Source organism: Cyphomyrmex costatus, unplaced genomic scaffold (assembly GCF_001594065.2).
Source record: "Cyphomyrmex costatus isolate MS0001 unplaced genomic scaffold, Ccosl1.0 scaffold92, whole genome shotgun sequence".
Classification (NCBI taxonomy): domain Eukaryota; kingdom Metazoa; phylum Arthropoda; class Insecta; order Hymenoptera; family Formicidae; genus Cyphomyrmex; species Cyphomyrmex costatus.
In genome coordinates this window covers 491,675-516,892 of record NW_017280506.1, presented here as the reverse complement: position 1 = coordinate 516,892, position 25,218 = coordinate 491,675, and the positions used below count along the sequence as shown (strand labels likewise).

The 25,218-nt window shown below is 34.6% G+C and overlaps 1 protein-coding gene across 1 annotated transcript in view; it reads right to left on the bottom strand.

Annotated features, from left to right (window-relative positions):
- Positions 1-61: 61 nt before the first annotated feature.
- The window catches only part of LOC108781879 (cGMP-gated cation channel alpha-1), a 26,352-nt gene continuing 1,195 nt past the window's right edge, over positions 62-25,218 (bottom strand). Inside the window, exons 2-8 of the mRNA XM_018549994.1 lie at positions 21,999-22,889; positions 21,340-21,414; positions 13,949-14,279; positions 4,729-4,955; positions 3,324-4,359; positions 2,275-2,592; positions 62-604 (exon numbers count right to left, since the gene is read on the bottom strand). Of these exons, the coding sequence (XP_018405496.1) occupies positions 62-604; positions 2,275-2,592; positions 3,324-4,359; positions 4,729-4,955; positions 13,949-14,279; positions 21,340-21,414; positions 21,999-22,889 (3,421 nt within the window). The remainder of the gene's footprint in view (positions 605-2,274; positions 2,593-3,323; positions 4,360-4,728; positions 4,956-13,948; positions 14,280-21,339; positions 21,415-21,998; positions 22,890-25,218) is intronic.

Sequence of the window (25,218 nt, the reverse complement as noted above, 5' to 3'; positions counted from 1 at the left end):
ATGGACAGCCAAGGAACACACAGGGAACCAACACGACATTCGTCGAGAATGCCATTATGCCTTAGAAATCCCAGTTATGGCTATTTTTTCGTTTGGCAAGCTCTTGTGCCATCAAAAGAGCTTCCCAATCGCACCCATCTTCTAATAGATTTTCTTCATTCTGTTCATCGTCATCCTCGTCTGTCTCCTGGTTATCTTCGCTGTCAATATTTTGTGAAAGACTACAAACGAATTCTTCTTCATCGCTTGTATCGATGTCAATCATTATGTTATCATTTCTCATCAATCTATTTGATATTGGCAGCTCCTGTAGCTCCAGAGCACCTGAAAGCTGCTCCCAAGATCGACTGCTGCTTGAATCGATTAATGAATATCGATCGTGAGTCCCGAGGATGGAACTATCACGCATGAAAGCGTTATCTTCATCCTCTTCCATAGAAGCTTGATGTTCAATGCTGTCCCTGCCGGAAACGTCCATGCTTGGCTGTTTTCCTTGCTCTAATTGCTGAATGCGTGACTGTAATTGCGATATTATATCTTCACGCTGATGTACTTCCAACTCTAATGAAGTGAGCTGTTGCTCAAACTTTTTCTGTACTTCATCCTGCAACGCCAAAAGTAGTGGTATAATTAATCGAAACAACGACCGTATGTCACACAAAGGGGAACTTCTGCAAGCGGCGTTAAATATAATTGCTGGGCTTGATGCACGTACATCTGCATGCATGGTGATGAAAAGTACCAGTTCGGGATTTTAGGAAACATTAAAATGGTGATGGGTTTAATTTTGCAGAATTACACGAGCGAATACGGCCTTCTTTGCTTCACAAGAGCAGAAAAGATAATAGCAGATCTAAAACAATTCAAAATTAAAAATAAATAAATTAATGTCTACGCGGTTGACAATGCGTTAATGTGGAGATGTTTAAATATCCAAAAAATATATATGTATATATTAAAAAATCAAAAAATTACAAAATTAAAATTTCATACGTTTCATTACACAGCAATCCTCTATATTGATATGTCACATAATTTTCTATCGTGACAATATTTTGAGTTTTAATTCCGTTAATTAGAATATTGATTTGTGAGTATCGAGATTTGCTTGCTCTTTCCTTTCGATTGAATTGCGTTTGGTGAGTTATCATTTTCTTTTATCATATATAGTATTTTTATTTGGTTTTTTCTTGTTTTAATCAGATAATTGTTAAGCGTTGAAATTTGACAAGTGCTGTTATGCTTCCAACCGTCATTGGAAGGGTTAACTGCGAAGGATGCTGTTTGATCGGAGTGATGGAGTCAATCTGGCGTGTGCGTATCTTTTATTGAGTGGATTTACGTTAGCTTGACTCGCTTTCTTGCGTATTATCATGGATTGTAAGATGTATATATATTTTTTTGTAATTTAATTTCACTGAAGATGACTGGAATTCAGTCGAAACGTATGAAATTTTAATTTTGTAATTTTTTGATTTTTTAATATATATATATTATTTGGATATTTAAACATCTCCACATTAACGCATTGTCAACCGCGTAGACATTAATTTACTCTCACTCGCCCTTTTTTTAAATGTATTTAATTGTTTGTTTATCGAGAGTCCAATATATACGTTAATATTTTTTAAAAATAAATTATTAATAAAAGATAAATAAAAAAAGAGTAAACGATAAATCTATTTAGTGGCTTAATAATACAAAAACAAAGTAAAAGGTCGAGCATTTGCTACGCACTGGATGTGATGTTTGTAAAAATTACATATATTCTTTTCTTAAAAATACAAAGTTATTTATATAGACGTTTCGATCCTAAATATGGTCATCTTTAGTATATACAATATTAGTAGTATTAAAACAATGCAAAAAGAAAGACAAAAGATTAAAAATTCAAGAACGCAACAAAATAATTATTTTTACAATTGTCAGTAACGCTTACGCATGTCACATTATTTTCTTAATTATAATTTTGAGAGTTCTAGTTATTTTAAAGTTGCAAAGTTTTGTATTAGTTGTTTCTGTCATTGTGTGTAATGTCCGTTTCTTTTACGAAAAAAAGAGTAAATTTATTTTTGCCAGTAGATTTCGCCGATAATTTATACCGTCAATAAATGTCGATATTGAAAGTGTCGGTTAGATGTTTCTGGCGTTTCTAATAGGCTGGGAACATCCCTATAATAAAGGCACTTCCACGTGATGACAGGGAGCGATACACAAAGCTCACCCATTGAAGGTGGGGACACAAAGGAAACGGCAATCGCGCTTCTCACTCACCATGCCTGCCTTGATGATCTCGCTGACTCCAAAAAGCAATTTGCTCAGATACTCCTCCTGCAACTGGCACAATGTTTGCAAAACACCACCGGTACTACTCACAGGACTGAATTTACTCGGCCGAGATGGCAATTGATCTTGGGTGTTGGATTGCGGTGGTGAGGTCTGCTCGGATGGCGGGCTCTGCAGCGTGTACTTATTGAATGTCACACGCTTAGATAACTTTGACCGTCGCGCAGCATATCCTTCAATTGTTGGAGCTTTCATCTTGTTCTCTGGCGATAGTTGCTCCGATCCAGCTCCAGCCTCTCGTCGATCCTGTCAAAAACAAATTTCTAAATGGAAAGTTTGATATATTAAAAAATTATACAATTACATCGTGTTTTAATTAAACTCCATTTCCTGCATTTATTATATTAATAATTATTATCAAGAAATAAAATTGTTAACAATGCGTTAAACGTCCTCAATGTTGATGCATCTAAATTTCACAAAAAAATTTCCTTTGCAGTTTGTAATATTTAATTGCATTTGTAGACATCGATATTTAATACTTCGCTTTAAGCATTACTGTATTGTACGTTCCTCTCTACCTCTGGAAGTTGCCAAAATAGCCGACTCTTTTCTTTTTTCTCAACAAACTAAATCTTAGTAAATTTTATTTTATACTATTTTTTATTTAATGCTTTCTGTCACTTTATTTTTAAAAATATTGTTCAAAGATAGACTGTATAAAATTGTAAAGAATTGTACCAGATAATCCTTTGTCGCTATTAGCATGTTCCTGAAAATTTTTAATAATTAGAAAATTAACAATAACAGAATCAAATTTTGCTTTTGCTTACATTTTTCAAGAATTAAATTTATATAGGAAATGTAAAGAAAGTATAATATAATTTAGAATTTGTAATATCAAAATTAATATTTCTAATCTCGAAAATTTGACACTGATGCTTTACTTTTTTTCTAAATTAATTGGCATATGTAGAAATGTTAAAAATAATTTATAATTTACAAAAAAATCATTTACGTATTAAAAATCCTCTTACTTGATGATATTTCGCTAACTTCCTGGTGTACTCGATGGCACAGGTTTCCGAATGACTCCTCGTGAGGTTGTCAAATTTTGACTCGATCTTTTTGCCGCAATCGAGGGATAAGCTCCTAACAGTTCTTTCTAGTTCAGCCAACTTCTGTCTTTCGTTGAGAAGTTTGAGCTTTTTAACGAATGGTAGACTGCGATGCTCCGGTGAGAGATCAGCGATGGAAACGTACGTCTTAGTCTGCTGTAGTATTTTCGGTTTACTTGTCTGTTGCAAATTGTCTTTGGAGGTTACTATGTTTTTCAACGTGGTTGAGGGTTTCTTGATCGACTCAACCTCTGATAGCGCAGTAGTCATAGGAATGCTCTGACCATCCAAGGACGATTGTTTATTCAATTGCAGGTTAGTATCTTCGGGAACGATCTCATCATGTGTTGTAAACAGAAAGGAGTTTTTTCTACTAGAGTGATGTTTGGTGAGGTTTGAAACCTCCGAGATTGGTACTGGATGTACTTCTACGTGACTCGATACATCCATCAAATTCAGCCGTTCCTCCATCTCTTCCTTTTCCTTCAACAGTTTGAGCCGAGCTAGCAGCGGAAGACCAGCGCCCAGCGGTGACACTGGCTGGTCCTGACTATTTGGAGCAAACAAGTCTTGATCATCGATCTTCTGCTGTCGTTTCAGCATCGATCTTCTCCTGCCATTGGCGAGCTTCGCCGCCAATGGCTGTTGTTCCACAGTCTCGTCCAATTGAGTATTAATCTTTCTTTTTCGGAGGACGTTCTTCAAACCCTTTACATCACTCTTCAATTTGTTGACAATATTTTTATTAATACTACTATTATCAGACGAATCATGGCCGGAAGACATAGACTGCCGCCTTTCCTTCTCTGCCTTCTGTGCTTCCATCAATCTCTTACGGCCAAGATTTCTTAAGATCTCTCGTGCCTCTGGATAATCCTTCATCGCTGTCAACATATCCTCCCGCGATAGGCTGAACAATTCGGAATAACCCACCGAACGAACGTCGGCTGTGCGTCTGAAAAATTTTCAAATTTTCAGCTTCAAAAATTTAACTCTCATAAAGCATGCAAATTAAGAATAGGTATATAACAATTTATGATTACAGGCAAAATTGTTTATAAAAAGGTAATTCTTTAAAATATTTCTCACATCTCTACAAAAAATTTGTTGACAATATTTTTATTATATTTGTTGACAATATTTTTATCTACAAAAAATATCAATCTTTTTTTAGAATTATTTGTATGTGAATAAGCGAGCTTCTTTCGCTGCTCATGTGAACTGTTTAGTTCAGCTCCGCGAGATTAGAAGTGGATCTATTATGAATCCTAACACAAACATACTCCGGGCAGAGAAAGAGGAGAATCAGAAGAATTTTACTTACTTATTCAATCCGTCCAAACTGAGTATACCAATCTCGCCAAAGAAATCCCCGGCTTTCATGGTTGTCAGTATTCTGCCAGTTTTGTTACACAGTACTTCCAATATGCCATCAGCTATTATAAACATTTCTCGTGCAACTTCGCCTTTCCGACATATCAAGTCACCGGGGGTAAATATATATGCCTTCATTTTCAGGACAAGGTCGCACAAAAATTCCGGTTGACATTCCTGCAAACAATACCGATGATTAGTCAAAGAAATTTTAGAAAGAGAAACATGTGTTTATAATACATCCATATTTTTCAGAAACATTAGGTACATATTGACATAAAAGGTGCGTTCCGTTTCTCGCATGATCCGCATAGTGCATCGTTTATCTTTGTTGCTGACCAAATGTTAAATAAGAATAATTGATGCATTATACGCATCATGTGTGAAACAGAACGCACTTATAGTATATGTTTTAATATATAGGTACGTAATAAAAAATGAAATTTTTGAAAAAATTCAATTTTCTAAAGATGCGTGTTTGCAAATCTTATAATATCGATGTAATTTCTATGATGACAAAAAAAATTTTTAAGATTTTGCAATTTTTACTTTTTTATAATATTAATCCACCTTCGATGAAATTTTTTCCTGTAGATAATTTTTATAAAAATGTTAATAATAGTTAAACTTTCGACAATATCATATTATATAATAACCATACTTTTGCTATTAAAACATCATACATCTCTCGATATAACATTTAATAATTGTCATACGAAAGCCGAGATCATATTTCGCAACGGATAAATTATTACAACTTTAATAACTGAACCATTAAATGTGCTACGAGAGGGCGAAATCACTGTTGCGCGAAAAGCATTTTATAATAATAAGTTGTATATACAGAAACGATCGTTTGTCTCGTCGTATCTTAAATATACCAACTATTTCATGTCTCTTGCTTAAACAAAATTTCTTGAGTTTAATATTTTAATATTATTTAATATTTAATATTTTAATATTGTATATTTTATTGTCTGGTATATATAATCTATTTATATTACTGAAGTTACTGTGTGTGTGTGTGTGTGTGTGTATTTTATATTACTACACACTGTTAAGTAAAAATGTTTTTGCCGATAGTTTCACTAATATCAAGTATATTACAGTTAATAAGATATAGGAGGATAAATTAAACAACTATTGGAACGTGGAATGAAACTTTGGTATAATTGATCTAGCACATAATAGGTATCGACGTTTTATTTTTTCATTGACTTACTAGCAATATTTCTAAAGGCCATGGCACACAAAAAACTTAAGGAATAAGACAAGCAGTGAGGAAATCAACATGTTGGATTGGCTACTGCACTTACATTATTTCTACCTTACGGATTCTATTGTGATTGGTCAATTCGCTTATTGTTTTACTGCTTTTAATTCTTTTGTGTGCCCTTACATTCTCAGTGGGCGTATATTATTTCGTTTGTTTCTGAAAAAGTATCATAGATGCGTAAGCTAATCGGAAGAGAGAAAGAGTAGAATTTCAAATTCAATATTCCAGTTTTTTCAATCTAAATTTGATAGAACCAAAATCGTGAACTTAGCACACATAAATTAGAAAACTGCTTGTAAAGAGCATTTAAGGTAAATGATAAATGATAATTTGTTTATTATATGCAAATCAATATTTTCGTATACCGCAAAATAACATAGTTGAGAAGCTAAATCAATTAGTTTGGTCTCTTATAACACTTGCTACCTATATATTACATTAAAATATTATATTATACATTTATTTAAATTTATAGTTTGATTTATATATTTTTTAACGCTTGATAGGATCAAATCCTTTCTACGATTCTATAAGTCCAAATCGAATTTTTCAATTTTGTTTTTCGGAAATACTTTTTCTTTTTATCTGACTTTTTTTTCAAAGTGCGACGCTATCACTCGTATTGTCTATGAAGAGTTATAAAAAAGATCTGCTCTGATCGATAGAATACTTTAAACGTCCTATTGTGAAGCAAGTTATTTGCTTTAAATGAATAAAGGGATCAGGTGAGAAAATTGGAGATTGGAAAACCGGATGTATCTAAAAATGAAACAATTTTTGGTTCCGTGTCCCAGCAAAGATTGAGTGTTCAATTAAAACGACTTTCAACGTCTTCAGCTACCATTTTCTCGTGCCTACTTCATTTATTTCAAGACGCGTTAATAGTTCTTTTCAAAATATCTCCGAGAATACTCGATTGACCAAAAAATCACGATCGTAATATAGATACCATCCGTAGAAGACGCACGATAAGTATACATAAGCTCTCGGACATGCCTTCATCGACACTGGAGAAAATAAAATTAATATTGTCGCTAGAAACGAGATCCTGAAAGTCGCATAAAATCACAGCGTCTACTTCCAGCGGCACGATCGCAATTTCAGGAGCTTCAATTAAATCGCGAATAATAACGTTCGTAAGAAGGAAATAACAACCTCGGAAATGCACAACATTCGAAACGCCTCGAGAAGATTTAACACTTTCGAATATCTGTTTACTTATAAATTTTTAGATGATAAAAAAATAATAAAATAACTCATCCAGTATATTTCGGGAAAAATACTGTTTATTTAATAAAGTTTATATTGTGGTATAATTGTATAATTTATTTTTGTGTAATCGAAGCTGCCAGCGAGTTAGTTTTGTTCTTTTAAAAGAAAGACAATATCGGCATCGCATTTGATGCTCACGGCGGTATGATCGCCGCTTGCGATTCGATCAATCATTAATCGCGAGAATCGGCGTACCGCGGCTTTGTAGCCGAGCCGGCGATTTTAATAACACGTCTTTCGATTTGGCTAAAATCTTTATATGCAGACGTTCGAACAGCTCAGTCAGTCACTCTTAATTCTTTAACAAGGAATCGAGTCAGTCACATCGCGAGCGTGTTATGTACTTTATATTAAAAGTTTTAATCAAGAAGTCCTATTCAAAAAATAATTAAAACAACAGGGCTACGAGCCAACATTCGTTAAACTGTAAAAGTCTTAGTAAATAAAAGATGTCATTAGTTAAAAATAAATATAAAGTTTAATAAAATTAAAATTTTAAAAACAGAGACTTTTCGACCTTAATTAAGTCCTATTCAATTCCGTCCATCCTATTAATATTTCCTATACTAATCCTATATAATAGCAGTATAATTACATATGGAATCGTAAGACATATGGAAAGAATTTGCTAGGAATGCAACATAGTCGCGAACTCTATCTCAGTGACTTATTTCTACCTTTCTTCCGATTTTTTTCTTTGCCTTTCATCGATTTTCCTTTCCATTCGGAGGAAAGGAGAAAAGTAAAGGAAAACAGGAAGGCGAGCACAAGGCATGTCTCTAAGGTAATGGAAATTCTTCAGACGCACGGAGATGATGATTGAGGTTCCTCTTTCACCAATTCCAATTTTTATCTGCTTACATTTCTCTCTCGAACAATATCCGCTGCGGTTATCAAATGCAGTAGTGCTGAAATATATGTGACCAGAGCACTTTGACAGCCACATAATAACGTGCGAACAAAAATAATGAGAGTAACAGCACAATATTTATATAAATTCTAATAAATCTAATATAATTAATATGTAACTTGGGAAATTTTAATTGTCTTTATAATTCTTGCGCAGGCTACGCAATTTACTCAAAATTGTATTGTAACCGTAGTTACGATATTGCGCTTTGCGTGCGGTTTGCGAAATTCAATTTGTCGACGTATCACTTTGATACATTTCTGTTGGTGGTTAACACAATGTGGGTGACATAGCATTGTATTAGCCATCAGTCGTCGACACTGTGGTTAGTGTATTAACTGATTAACACTTTCAGTGAACATTATATGACGTCCGTAACCTAGCAAGTGTTATTACATTATACATACGTTTAACGTGCATCCTTAAGTTGCGAAAAATATAGCTTGTAAAAGAAGAATTTCCCATTTACTTCATTGGATGGTTGGTCTTTAATGGGATTTTGAAAGATTTAGCCCAAGGGTGGTTCCCTTCTTTCAAGAACTCGGCAAAATGATCTTAAAGTGTGCGAAGAGTTTGAGAAAATTAAATTTAGATCAGTCTTTTCCAACTTGTAAGAAAGTGGGTTAACTGCGCGATTATGATCTCCGATGGTACTTGAATCTTTCCACTGTGAATGCTTCTCTCCAAATGTAGAGTTTATAATAGGAGATTTTCGCGAGAGCGTCATGCATATACAAAACATATATTATTGTATTATATCTGTTCGCCGTCAACTCTGCACCGAGTACGTATTACATGAAGGAGTTGAGACGGAATTTATTGTAGCGTAATTTATACATTTCACGTCCCTTGTTACCGACGGACTTTCCACATCGCAAGATAACTTCACGTTTCGCGAAATGAGTCGACCCAGAACAAACAGTATTTCACACTATTGGATGTTTCTAGAATGGGTAGCAAATACATGTATACTGCAGTGACAATAAGTTTTTTAACTCGTCTGAATGTTTAATTCTTGGCTCGTATTTTTCTGCATATTAAGAAAAATATTTGCTTAAATTTCACAAACCAGAAGATTCTGATCATATCATTCAGAATTCGGGTTATCTTAATTAAAATTTTAGTAGATTCAACTAGAAAATTTTCTAGTAAATTTAATCAGAAAATGTTCCGGTTAAATATCTATTAAAATTCTAGTTAATATAATCGGAATTCTAAATCAAAATCTTCTGATTTGTCTACTTAAAACTAAATCATTTTTTTTTCACAATCAGTATAAGAGATTCAAGATATTTAAGTAGTGACTTTTTCGGTTCACAGACAGTTTAGCATTAGTGCTCTCTACTTTCCTTCTTCAGTAATCAATAAGTGTCTGAACAACTCATTTTGTATGCTCCAAATTCAAATTAATGAAATTTTAGATGACATCGACCGATTGCTTTGACAACTGTCCGAAATGCGCCGACTTCATTATCCCGGTACTTGTTATCTTCAAGATAAAAAGTATATCCTAACAATCTCTGTCTCAGAAGAAAGTTGAATCAGTTTATTTCCGCCCTACTTTACTTTTAAACCATGAAGCCACCCTGTTTTTCATAATCGAATTTTCGTCCAGGATACGACAAAGTACTGACATAATTTCCGAATAAAATGGTATACACTGGAATATAAAATATTTATCTCACTGAGAAAAAACTGACTCTGGAGCCGACAAATCTCATTAGAAACACGTCCGTGGTTTTAAACATTGCGATAAAGTGTACGGGCGACAAAAAAAGCACAAGATGAGAAAGATTTTAATTAAAATGTTCAATATACTTAATTTCTGTGTTGAGGCTTGCCGTTATTTCCTCGTTAGAGGCACAGAATCAAATTTAATCACGTCTGCAGCGGGCGTCCAGATGCTCGCGTTTCGCGTAAATAACGTTATAATATAGGTATCAAGTAAAGGCTACTACACTGTAAAATAAGCAAATTTATCTGAGTTTAAAACATGTGTAAATTGTACGAAGTGATGTAATGTACTTTAGCAACAAATCATTTACTATCGTAATATTAATCATTGCTAACACGAAATAAAATAAAACATTTTATTTCAGGTTTAATCGCAGGTTTTGAATGAAGAGTAAGAGCTAAATATATTTAATTAGAACAAGATCAACGTTCCAAACAATAAAGGCTAATGCGAGAGTCAACTGCAGATGTAATGGCGAAGTTTTAATTAAAATTATACTCAAGTTCTCTCTACTTCATATATTTCCTTCTTGAACGTTTCAATATTTAACTAGCTTGATTTTAATGTACATCCGTATTAAAATTTGCGATAAAAGTGTAAAATAGAATTTTACTAATAATAAAACACTTCCGATGATGAACTGAAGTCAGAAATACACGAGGAATAAAATTATATACACGAATGTTGTAAAGTACGTCTATACGTTCTCATACATCATTTTTCAAAGCTGCGAACCAAAATCGTTAATATCTTGAGCAGGATCATCGAATAAATAATGTTACGCTGTGAGTTTACTAGATTTTGCAAATATCATTAAGTGCTGAGACAAGATAGCGAAGTTTCCGGCTTTGTTTTCTTACGGGTGAATCCATCACGAAAGGATGGCCGCAAATACTTGACGTACGTTCGATAACTTCAATTACTTCTCCCGTTTGGTTGTGTATTCTAGAAGAAGAGAAAATAAGATAAAAAGAAAAAGAATCGCGAAATTCGTCGGTTTTCTAAAATTGAAAATTTGTCCTAATTAATTATATATCAAATGTATCTTGCGGAATTTTCACACGTGGAGTGCAGTTGAATTTTTTGAATGAAACGTTTCAATCATTCATTACAATTTGTCGCTATCTTTCTCGATTTATTCTTCGTTGAGAACCGTCGAGAACCCCGAGAAGCTTCGCACAAGCTTACAGCGGCACTCCATTTTATATCATAATTTATCACGCATTATCCATTTGTTCCAGAAGTTTAACTTTTTAGATCTACCTTCTGCATCGCGTTTTTTTCCCTATTCTTCTTTTTACTGGTTTCCATGGAAAAGCGATTTTTTCACTAAAAAAGAAATATATCCCCGGCGCAGTCATTTTACGATATGTTAATAATGTGATTTCTACAAATAAATTTATTAGCGTTAAAGCAAAAAAAACTTCATATTGAACAACTTCGAATATTTTTAACGTGTACGACGACGCGGGGTAAATACTGTACGGCAAAACTCGGGACGCGCGATTAAAAGAAAGAAAAAGAGAACTCTGATGCCGTCACCTTCTCTCCGTATAACTTTCCGTATACTTCCTTGAGTACTTTTCCGCACCTGTATTCACTTTTTCTCATTTTTATTAGATAACAAGCTTCCGTTCGCGCAGCAGAGGAAAAGTGTTTACGTGAGTGAATCTTTTTTACATTAAAGTTCCTAAATCACCCAAATTACTGCGATCAACTGGTATAGCAACGTACAAACTGATCGCTCGTAGAAAACACTTTTATATAAGTACTCTTAACGACCTTAGTCTTAAGTGACTGTCTCGAACTTGGCGATAGTCTTTTGCCGCGATAAAAGAAATTATTTTGGCATGTCATCCGGTATGTTATCTCTTCTGAGTTTGTCGGAAGAGTCACAGCACCTACTCAAAAAGTAGCGAGAAATAATACACATAAATGGACCAGCAGGAATGTGATGCTCGAATTGAGTTATATGTCATAAAGGTGGTCGTAACGTTTTTAAAATCTCACTCATGTGCTCTCTTAAAAGTTGCTCTACACCCTCTAGGTGTAAGGTACACAAACCAATGTTTCCGCTCAAATATTTGCCCGGTTTTAACGTCGTTCCCTTAACAGAGATTCATATATATATATATATATATCCCGAGTCTATTTGAAATCTTCCTTAGGTATTTCCTATGAAAAACTGTGCGGTGTTTTACCACCGCAAATTGCACTTACTTATTAAGACATTGGGTCGTGTGATACAATAAGATTAAAAAGGGACAATTTTCATTTTGTTTTGTAGAAATGAACACGACAAAAAACATGAGTTAACATGTCAGAAGATTTTTCTATCATATGCCTAACAAGCTGTTGTAGAATATTTTAATTGTAAAATCCATTAGTATCTTCCCAAGTTTTACGTCTTTAAATTAATACCAAGAACATTTATTTTATTATTGTTTATATAATTTATGTTATAAATATATATACAAATACTTATTACGACGTATTTACTAAATTAAGTTGTTTGTGCGATATCATTAACGAAAATATCGAAAAATACAAAATGCAAAATAACGTTATTTCAGATGTCATTTTAATCATATCAGTCAATAAATAATACGAATTTACTTTTAAGCTGATAAAGTGATTTTAGAGTTGCTAACGAGATACAGCTGTGTATTGGGTATCGCTGTAAATATGCTGATATGTATGTATTATGTAAATACATACACAAAACGTATATAAAAACGATCTGTTTTAAAAGAAGAATACCTGATATTTCATTTAAATACATAGCAAAAACATGCATCGTTCTCGGATTCTTATAATAATTTCAAACCTTCCTGATTATTGCAACACTTGTAAAAATATAACTATATATTAAAAAAATCATCATTAGATGAGTATTTTATAATTTCCTAAAATGTTTGTTCTTTTTTTATTTCACAACATTATAAATGTATCATATAACTATTCTATTCTCAATAATTGAATTTAGTTCTTTTGGCTCTTTTTACGTGATCACAAAAATACAGTAAATTTGACAGTCGTTCATTGAAAAATGGCAGCTAACGGAGCATGTAACTCACATATTGAAGCAGCAAGATTGCGAAGGTTCGCGTGTCCTTTCACGAATCCTAGGCGCGCAAGAACTGTGATCCCTCCTTCAAATAAAATACCGAAGCACACGCCTTTTCATGAACCGTTTGTACCTTTTCTCACACTATTCATCTCTCCGTTTACCGCCAACGATAAAACTTCCGACATAATCGAGAAAATATTTTTCGTCCTAGCCGACCGTTCTATGCACTGAGCCAATTTTCTTTTCATTTTTTTGCAATATCGGTATGCAGCTTCTTTTCATTTCTTTCCTTACTTTTCTCCTTTGTTCTACCTTTGGATGACGAGAAAAATCTCCGGTCTATGCAAATTTCTCACAGAAGGAAAAGAAAAGCGTTGATAGAAATCCAATCATTAGGTGAAACAAGTTTGTAAGTAAATAACAAGAGTAAGGAAGTAAAAGTACTGGTTTTAAATAAGAAGTATAAGTCAAAGCATATCTTGAAAATAAGCTTTGCATGAATAATCTTTCGCTTTTACTACTAACAATAAGTATTGCTCGCGTTTTAAAGAACTTTATTTTCTCGTGAACGTTACACCGCTTATGCTGCAAATATCAATAATAATCCAACGGCGCATGTTTGACAGAATTTTAATGCACAATTTTAATGCAACTTATATTCTTATCTAAAAAGTAAACATTGTAAATTCAAGCGAATATATTTACGATAATATTTAACGAAACATTTGCTTCGACAAAGAACCATGAAAACTGTTCATTTTCCTCAGAGCCAATTTAACTTCTATTGTGAACGAACGTGAGAATCCCTATTTACATATCGTTGCCTTTCATCGAATTTATTGGAGATGCGAGAAGAGAACTATTCTCCGAGAAATTCTCGAACTCTACGTAAGCGGGGGAAACTTACGTGAAAAATGGTAACCTTCTTCAGTACTGAGAGGTTTACGTGCAGCGCCAGTTCAGTCTTGAGCTTATCCGGGAGTAAGCCAAGGGCGGTGTTGATGTCACCCCCGCCGTGCACTCGGCCGCGCGACCAGCTGTAGTCGTACCATCTGAGCACCCTTCGTTTCATATCTTCCGGTACCTTGTGATGTCTCATGTAGGTCTTGGCGCCATCCAGAAGCCTCTCGAACTCAAGACGATTCGCATTCTTGTTAGTGATGACGTTACCAACCTGGCCGACGATGGTGGCAAATATGAAGACGCCGATCAAGTAGCTGACTATGGTAAAGACGTATCTGCAAATCAGAGAGACAATCAGTTCGTGAAGAATGTGATTAGTGTTCACCGTTTATGAACGAGCGGCCCTTGCCGGAGCCTCCTATTTCTCTCTTTCATTTCCTCTTATTTTTCTTGCTTGCTTTCCTCGCGTTTGTCCTCCCCCTCCCCCTCCCCCTAACCTTTTTTCTCTCTTTGGCCTTCTCTCCTTTCCACCACTTTTCTCTCAAACCACATTTTCCCCTTCTCTCTCTCTCTCTCTCTCGCATAATGAATAAATAATATCAGAATGATTCAATTGTTTACAATTGAGAATAATTATCTTCAATTCAATATTTTCCTAAAACATAAATTAACTATTAAATAATAAAATTTTCGAGTAGCAGAAAGAATAATTAATTCTCTAATTTAATTTTAAACGCAACGTCTAGTCTCGTCGTATAGTCAAACTTAAAGACTCCAAATGGAACGTGTGTAAACAAACGTGTGATTCAAAAAGACATACGCCATAATCCAGACAATTTGCGGATAAATTACGAATTGTGCAAACCGAGAATCAAGAGCGGAAGCGATTTCTCAGTAGGGAACCCCTCAGGGGCTACAGATTCACAGTCGAATTGTGGGAATGCAGTTCATGTTTCGCTCGACGTTATTCAAGATAAAGCGAGATCAAATTTAACCGGCTGAAATGAGATTTCAGCCGGTGTAGAGCTCTGCAGACAAATCGACCTTCCTGTAGCGGTAGAATACTCGTCAGATTATTAAGCTACCTTGCCGCTAGGTTATAAGTCAAAGAGCATGCCGGAAAGACACGTGATGCCAGAAGTATCTGGGCCGAGAAGTTTGCGGTCTGAGAAATGATAATTTGTTTCTCTCGCGTGCAGACAACCTCGAAACAACTTTGATATTGTTAGTTTGACGAGCAAATAAGAATGAAATTTTAATGAAGCAGGTAAAACAATTTTGCAAGTTCTTATTTCATTGAATCGTCTCGTAGAACGGCGTATTCAAGGGGTCCGAGACTATGGGTGACTCATCAATTCACCCTTGCAAACGTTCCCCCGGTATTCGCGCGTCCGAGGGAGGATATTGATTCGTGAGATATCACTTTCCATTTCACGACAACAAACCACATCTACGTCTTTATATTATATAATTTATTTCCCATTTCAAAATCACTGTTTTGCAATAAAAAAAAAAAACGCAAGTAGCTCGACAAAATAATACTGTATATAAAGTGTTTTAGGTATAATGGAAAAAATTTTATTCTATCGCATTTTTAAAAATTAAGCAATATTTTATCATTCGACATAAAAACGATGATTAAATAGATACGTGAAATCGAATAGGCTTTTCAAGTTAAATGGTTTTATTGAGACATTTAAATCGATCGCAGTGCCATCATGTTCGAGTACCAGTGTAATTAATCTACTGCTAAAAGCGATAATTTGCGTGACCAATGTCTCACTAAGCTCGTTTCTTATTGTTCTCTCATTGATAATGCTGCACTCAATACTTTGTTATTACTTTTGATATGAAAGTATGTAAAAAATATACATTAAAAAAGTTATACTGAAAGAGTGCGTACTGAAAAGGATTAGTTAAAAAAGAATAAATATATATGAACATCCTATGTATACTCTAATATGAATAATGTATTTTATTCTCATAATTTTGTTATACCAATGGAAAGTTAAACGACATTAAAGTCATTATAATTTATTGTAAAATTATTTGCTTGAGAAAAGCTAATTGATATTACAATAATTCTTAACTCTCTTTCATGTTTTTTTTAATTATTTATTTAAATATGAAAAATTAATATTCTTTGTCACAATTTTTTATAATCTATTTTACTTAACTGGTTTATTCCTTGATTTCTATTATAAAATATTGCAATAACTTTTTCGCAACTTTAATATTTTTTACAATAATATTCTACATAAATATTTATAAAGAAGAAAAATATTCTCTATTTTAAAACTGATGTAAAATTTTCTCATTTTACATCAGAATACTTTCAGAATCCGTAATTTTACTTGGCATGGCAGAAGAAAACGAAATTATAAGAACAGTCGTGTTGAATATCGAAATTTTTTACGCTTTATGTAATTTATGTATCAAAAAAGTTCGTAAATTTTGAGCTTTTTATTATCTCAGCTTTTCTCTCGCGTATAATTTGTGGAAAATTCGTCGATGATATTAGTCACGTTATTGACAATCAATAAATCAATCCGTGATCTCGTCAATGCGCGTCGCGCGAGTTGCTATTACATGACGGATATACGATAACTCCGTTAAATCACGGTTTGCTACTCCACTCCGCTAGACACGTCCGAAAACGGATATTGTATCGGGTTTCCATTTGCCGCGGGATTAAGTGTGGCGCGTATGTTTATTTAAAGTCACACCATCAAAATTACACGGAGAGCGATCAATAGGTATGTACAGCGACCTCGCATATATACCAATAGTATATTATCGATTATGCTGCATCGCGCGCTGTTGATATCGCGTTAAAGCTGAATTTCCGTGATGCTACTCGCCTATTTCAGGAGACGCGGTAGTGTCTCCTGCCATGTTCAAAAAACTACTACTTAATTTAAATTAAAAGATTAATAAAAGAGTTTTTTTATTTTGACTCTTATTTGCCTTGTTCCTTCTTTGTTTTTGAATACTAAGAGTCCTGTATATTCTCTCTATTAATAAAAGATTGTAGTGTCTTTTATTAATCTTTTAATTTGTCACTAATTAACATATTTGCTAAAATAGACAACGAATTTTATTAAAATAAGAAGTGCACTTCGTTGCGGCCAGGAAGAATCGAGAGTTTTCGCGCGATAAATTTTGTTGCTGGCGACACAACAAAAATACCTCCGATCGGCTGACAATATCTTTGCCGGATTTATCCGTTTGTAAAGCAAATTGCTATCGCGAGAAAATATCGACGTAACGGTGTACTTTGATATGTTTGATAACGATAGTCCTTTGAATGAATTGTAATCGAAAGCTAACATTATCGATGTAAAAACCAAAGGAGAATTGCCTTCTCAGATCGCTGAAAAACCACAGTTTGCTTGGTCAGCAAACAAAATTAAATCTCACATTAATAGAGCAATAAAGTCTGCAGCAGATCTTGTAAGGAATTTCATGTTCGCATTTCCTCCACCAGAATTGCGTTATGTGAGACGAATAATGAAACCAAATAAATTAGACAAAAGATTTCTGTTGAATATATTACAAATTTAGATTTATTCTGCTCCTCCTCCGCCTCCTCCCCTCCTCCCCTTCCGCTCTCTGTACGTGTTTCTTGTATGCTTTATTTCGATGTATCTTGAATTATTCATAGGTTAACAAAACGCTCTAATAGATACGCACGTGCGTGATTTAACATATGTACGAGATATACCAGAACGTGTCAACTATAAAATCTCCAATTTCGTTTCATCATTCGATCAAATTACGAATAATCAAAGAGCAGTGCACGATTCCGAGGTTTCGAATTCATTGGCGTTGAAGTTGAATTGACAGTCGGTGTAACGCGATCTCAGGGAATGAGTGCTATACTGGCGTCACAGTATCATCGCAGCGGTAACTTGATCGCGCTACGTAGTATCTATTTTTTTTTTTTTCGGCTTGTTAATAGTGAAAAAGTTTAAAACCAACTAATTTAAAACTCTCTCCTGAAACTACAACGAAGTTTCGTTCAACAACATGAAAACATATTTCCGCAACTTGTCGCAGTGTTATTATCGCTTTACAGCCGCGCAACGTCAATTTCTGCGAGCCTGTTCCACAACTCCGCAACAACTTCTTCTTATTTTTAGCTGTTATTAATTGCTTTTCTCAGTAACTACATAATGCAACAGAGAATAACCGCTTTATTATTATGTTCTAGTTATTAGAATATGTTATTTATATATTTCGCAAAATAAATACAATAAAAATAATAGTTAAATCTCTTATAAAAATGGACTCTTATAAAAATGACAGTTGTGTAATGCAAGAGGACTAGTAAGAGTCAAATAAGTAGAAATAATTTATTAAAAATTCAAATAAAAGTAATGAGATACAATGATCAAATTATAAGTTTTGCTTTACATAAAACGCAAAATAGCATACCTTAACTTTATATGGATTTTGCGTTTAATAATATATAATAATAAGATTGATTTTTGTTATATATAAGTTTATTTTTACATCTGAAGAGGGCTGAATTCTTAATGTAAAACCATATGCAAGTAAAATATTCCCATAGGTATAATTATTTAAATTAACTTCGAGTATGGCTGAATACTGTCGTCGGCTGCGACAGATACGATTTGTAGTGCTGGACCGCTGAAGTCCCTAACACTCGGCTGCGGTAGGGATGGAATTTTAATCCGATCGTTGCCCTTCCAAAACGAGGGGAAATACGAGTGCTTTGTCGCCGAAACGGCTAAACTGCTCGCAAAACCTAGTAAAACCTCGTTGATCACGTGTCTTCCCTTTTCAGCAACCTCTTAAAGGAATATTAAGTTTGAGATTGAAAATTAAGACGTTGCAAAGTACTCAGCGTGAAACCCATTTCGCATCGATGCAATTTACGAGACCAAAACATCCCTTCGAAAAAGTTTTATCAGTGTGTACGAGAGAGAGAGAGAGAGAGAGAGAGAGAGAGAAAAAGAAAGAGAGAGAGAGAGATATATATATATATATATATACCCTGATCCAGATCAGATAGACCCGATTAATTCAAATCGATCGCAACAGGAGTAGCGCCAATGCATAGCACGAGACGACACGGTTGCGACTTATTCAATTTTTCCGATAGAATATTCATGACATAATATTCGGCCATCTCATACAAACGTCGAAAAATACGATTACATTTAGAATTGTAAAACTTAGCGTTCCGAGCTGTCGTCAGTATCTCTGTTTCATGGCTTTAATGATAACGAAAGCGCAGAACGATTGTATTTCGACGCTCGTTCTCTCAGCTGTGCTTCTCGTTTAAGCCAATCGTCGCATAAATCGTGTTTCCGATCCTCACTGCGCACTTCGCTGCAATTTCATTGATGTTCGCAACATAACTTGATTCTACACATACCGTACGAATTAGCGAAGATACATTCGCAGGTATATCCATATGAAATAAACCCTGGATGTTTCTCTTGCATTTTCTAATAATAGAAATATCTAATAATAAAAAATTGGATCTTTTCACGACATAAAATATTCAATTTGTTTAAGTATAAAGGTACAATACTGTATTTTTTCTTGTGTATATTAAAAAAATCTGATATCGGAAAAAAAAACGATGTCAAAATCATTAGAAATATTAATCCTGTCATAGAGAAAAAATGATATAAATATTTTCGTATTTTGGGATACAATATTTTTAGAACAAAAATAAAAAGTTGCAAAATATTTCCTTAACAAAAAAATCAAGCTTTAATATTTTATTCTAATGTCGTCAATTCATTTCGATAAAAAGACTGCACGTGAGTTAGTAAGGTAAGGGATGGAAAACCTAAAAATCAACTGAAAGTTGCATCACATGCCGAGCCCTGTTTCAACAAAACCTTTTCTTTGTGTTATATGCTACAATGAGCGCATTTAAGTAGGAGGTATGGTAGGAATATGTTGGAGCATGCAGGTGCATATGATGCAAATGAACTATATACAGGAGAATACGCAGGGGGGAGAGGCAATTGTCCTAAATTTATCCCCTAAATTTCAGCAAAGTTATATTAATATTTGAGATATTAAGATATTAATTTGATTATAAGACATTACAGACGAAATAATAAGGTCCAATCACAGTAAGGCCATAACGTATAAGTGTCGGAAACAAAGACTGGCTTTAAGTATGTTTCAATAAATCGAGAGAGAGAGAGAGAGAGAGAGAGAGAGAGAGAATAGAGTTTGTCCCCCTCCCTCCCCCTCAACTGAAATCTTGCATACACCCTTGCTCATATTTTAATATTAAAAAAAATATGTTTACTAAATTTCTTAAAAATTTCTTTAAAAGAGTTAGTTACTAAAAGTTATAAAAAATTTTATGAGGAAAGTACGATATATATTCAGACTTCAAATATACGTCTAAAATGAAATTTATGTTATCTTATAAATAAAATTTTTATATTAAGTTTTATTATTATTAGAGAGTAAAGAAAATATTGTTATTTTTTATGCAAAAATGTGTACGCAAAATAAGAATATGCGGTAGAAAAATAAACGATCAGATTATCTCGCTGCGAAATAATAAGCTACGACAGTTTATGGACACGACATCATAAATATTAGCGGTTTCACTTAATAGTTATGCAAATCACTGTTACTCGTACAATTACAATAAAATCAAATTAAGAGTGCTATGTGTACCCCTTATATTTTATGTTTCAGGGATAAAAATAACCTGGCTCTCGAGTAATTCATCAATTTTCGTACACAAAAATTGTGTAGGCATGTATAAAAAGAACATCAAATTCTTAAATTGAACATAACTGAATACTAATCGTGAAATGCAAATCAGCTAGGAGGCACGATAGTATTTGGTGATAAGGCAAGCGCAGCGATTCTGCCGTGTTATTATATAACAATGAGAAATCTACAGTGGCTTTTGCAAAGAGATATTTCAAGAAAATAGACACGTCCTCGAGAGCGAAATTTCTTTGGATTGAAGGTTTATATGCCAATCATACAGTATTGTCACTCAAAAATTCCACTACCCTTTTATTGAACACAGGTATTGTTGATAGTCAGAGTATTCATCGACAATCAAAGAGTAATTAGCTGCCATCTAGCTGACTATTTAGACCGAGTTGGTGGCCGCAATATTTACAAAGAGTCCCCCCCCCCCCCCCCCGGCTTTCACGTTCACTCTTTCGCCTCTCGCAATCCCGTTCTCTTATTTTTTTTTTCTATTTTATAACGATACTGTAAGCTGGGCCGAGAAAAAATGTCGGACGCTCGACGCGATGTCGGGACTCGAACCGAGGACCTCGTATGTAGTTCGAAACACAAAGCCACCGCCTTGCCGCGGAGCCACACAGCCCGACGCGTAGATCTTTAATTGATATCTTACAATACCAATACCCAGAATTATGTTGAAACTGGAGGATCTTCGTTTGCCGACGAGCGAGGCTCCGGATAGCACCACCCGCTTGGTCTCTGTCAAAATAATAATAAGATTCTAATTCCTCGGGACAACGACATATAGACGGAGCCTTTCACCGAGGGGTAGGGAATAATCGCGGCGAGAGGGGTAAGGTCACTTCGACTAGTTTCGTCGTGACTCGAATATGTTCAGAAACAACACAGACACTCATTTTTAGAAACGTAACTTTGCTGTAAAATGCCGTAAACAGATCCAAACAGATATGAGATGAGAATTGGATGAGAACCGTTGATAAATATGTCAGAGTAAAAGGCGAAGTAGCCGAATGTTAACAAGTCTCGGCGAAATAAGCCGATGTGCCCTCAGTTGCCCTAATTGGGCTGTGGTGGGAGTGCTTCCGTCTTGCCCCGATTATTCCGCCCTCCCTTGCCTAAAGTAGTAGCTCATGCTCCGTCTATATGTTGTTGCCTCGGGATGCCTAGGCATCTAAATTTATTAACTAACTTAGAAAAGATAAGGGTAAATCTTCGGAATAGGGGAAGCAGCTCTGATCTTCTTGACCTTGACATATGTTGTCAAGGTCAAGAAGATCGGAGTTGCTTCCCCTATTCCGAAGATTTATCATTATGTTACTCACTCGGCGTTGGTCTCTGGCGTAGGAAGATCTCCTATAGTTGTCAGTGTCAGCGTGGCCCAATATAAACAAGCAAGATATTTCCGAGCCAGGGTAGAATATTTACCGGGCCGATACGGGTAAACCCATTCCCCTTTGAAGCCCTCAGCCTCACTCAGCAGGTAGTAGAAGCAACCAAACCAGTGCGCCAATATAAGCAGGATGTGGATGAGATTCAGTACGCGCCAGAAATTCGGATAAACTGTGCGCGATTCCACCATGTAATAAAAGTAGTACAGTCGATAAATTTTCAGAAACCGAGGAAATCTCAATATGGGGTTGTTGCTAACATCCAGTCCGAACACACTGAGCGGTGTCAATGCAAATATATCCAGAAAGAAAAACTTAGAGAACAGATAGTGTCCAACCAGTTTCCATCCATCGTAAACCATGAGTCCCTGCTCCAAATAACCGGTACGAAACTGCACAATTACATCCATGATAAACACAACATCACTAAAGTAGTCAAGCATTAACCAAGTAATGTACACTAGTTCGTTCAATTCCGGTAAACTTTGACGCACGATTAGTGCCCAGAGATTGTACAGGACGCACACTGACACCACCATTAGCCAGTAATAGTACACATTTTCATCCGGATTGATGACAGTTCTGGACGATTTTCGAGACCTGCGAGATCGCTTGCGAGATCGTTTCTTTTTCTTCTTCCTACTGTTGTTGGACGTATCATCTTCGCCTTCGGTGTTGTCGAGGGTCTCTTGACTTCTCGGTCTTGGTCGGGTAGAAAACCTTTTCAGAAATGAATCTTCGCGTTTAAGAGGCGGTTTTCTTGACATTGCGGAGGACAGCTGTACAGTTGTGCGTAATTTCATCCACCGTTGATTGCTCTTTGTTCTACGGCAGAAAGATAAATAGGTTATCAATTAAAAATGGTCGCGTTCAGCAGACTCAACTGTTGCGGAGCGGATCTGTGAGCGCTCACTGCTATTGGCTGATTTAAAAAATTATACCAATGCAGTAAGCGCTCACCAATCCGCTCCGCAACGATTCAGTCTGAACGCGACCAATAAAAAGAAAAATGGAGCTTAAATCGCATGATGTCTTCCAAACTCAATCGAAAAATCCCGGATCAATTTATCTTTACATTGACAAATTAATCGCACAAACTTGAAAAATTTTTAAACTTACATTTCCTTACGGACCCACGTACGTACGTTTTCCATCATGCGACTTATCAATAGCAATGCAAAATAAACTCTAAACCTCAAAACACATGAAATGCATAATAGTGCATAAACATAGCATAAGACCGCTGGACCAATGAGCACCTTATGTTAATTAATATGGCAACTTTATGCTGGATGCTTATTGGTTCAACAGTTTTATGTTATGCTCATGCATGTTATGTTATGCATTTCATGTACGATAGGCATGTACTCGCAGCGATCATCAGCGAGTGCAGTTTGTGTTATGGGAGATAACATACCTCCAGGAAGATAGGGGTGATACCTACTCTCTGTACTCCAATCACTGTCGTCCTGTACTTCCTGTATTATTAGTGCTCTCTCTCTCTCTCTCTTCTCCCACGCAATTTTATTAAATAGATATATAAAAATAATAATAATTAATACGTTAAAAATGGCGAATAAGAGTCAAATTACAATTTAAAATCTAAATCTGATAATTTATTCTAATATTCTATATTGCGAAGAATATCACGTAATTTTTTGGCGTTTCGTCCCGGCTTCCACTACTGGACTCATCAGTAAGGTATTGTAATGAAAGCCTACCTTAGACGCCGGTGTAAGTTATTAAATCGAGATTCTATGTAAAAAGATATACGCGTGTCTCAGCACTTGCGAGAATTTGCGAATATCGATAGACCTCTGATGGCGGGTCGACGTAGTAATATTCTTCGCAATATTTATCCAAAGTAAGAAATAACGTTCTATTAATATATGCAGTCCCCCCAAATTGCGCGCCGAACAATTGTCAGTCTTGCAACGCAAATCTAATAATCTGATTTTTAAATGTCCCCTCTTCTTAATTATTAAAAATAATAGTTAATATAAGGCTCCACAAGTATAAAACATATCAAATTAATAAAGGGCAAAGAGCCGATAACATAACAACTTAAACTTTAATATAAATAAGAAGTAGCTACAAACGTTTCGACTCCGATCGGATCATTTTCAATGTTACAAAATTCCATGTTACAATTTTAAAAAATTCAATTCGGTACAAAAAATTCATAATCTTATAAATTAATTCATTATCTTAAAATAAATTATTTATGAGCAAATATATTATACAAATCGTAAATAAATGGAAATGAATAAAATTAATATTATGTGTGAACAAATAACGAAACGTTTGTAGCTACTTCTTATTTATATTAAAGTTTAAGTTATTATATTATCGGCTCTTTGCCCTTTATTAATTTGAGATATATTTAATTTCTAATCAGGATTCTGCGTGACTGTGAAAGGCGCGAGTTCCTCGTAAATCTTACGCATGCATGAGATTCTCCGCGTGATGTCACGCAGGAATCGCGTAGAAAATATATCACAAAAGACGCCTTCGTTCAGTTTTAAATAAATAGATCATGGCAGTTTTCGCTATGATCTATTTATTTAACAAACACACACAAAAATATATAAATATATAAGGCTCACTTCTTTACAGGAAAGTCGAATACATTCGTTGTATTCTTTAAATTCTAAGAAGAGACAAGTAGTTCTTGCTTGAAATAAGAAATGAGCGAGAATCGAGATTCAGATTAGTTAGTTAGAGTATCAATATAATCAGACGAAGAAGACAGATAGACTGACAGACAAACAGACAGACAAACAGACAGACAGATAGATAGATATGTCTTCCATTAAGAAGTTTTATTTTAAATTAATAAAAAAAAAATAAGTTTTTGAAAGCGTTGAGATATTTATTCTAACAATAAGTACAGATTGTGTGATTAATTGTGGAACACAATATCGGTCAAATGGCCGCCTCGAATATTCTTATAAATGGTCATTCTTTTGAAAAAAAATTTCATCACGTTTTTCCACAATTGCGGTTCAATTTTGCCAATAACAGTTCAAATATTGTCTTTGAATAAATGCAATTATAAAATATTTATTGTTTTATTTTATAATCTATTCTTAATTTCTTTTAAAAATACTTCTTTTAAAAATATTTTCTAATAACTTTTAGCAATATAAAAAAA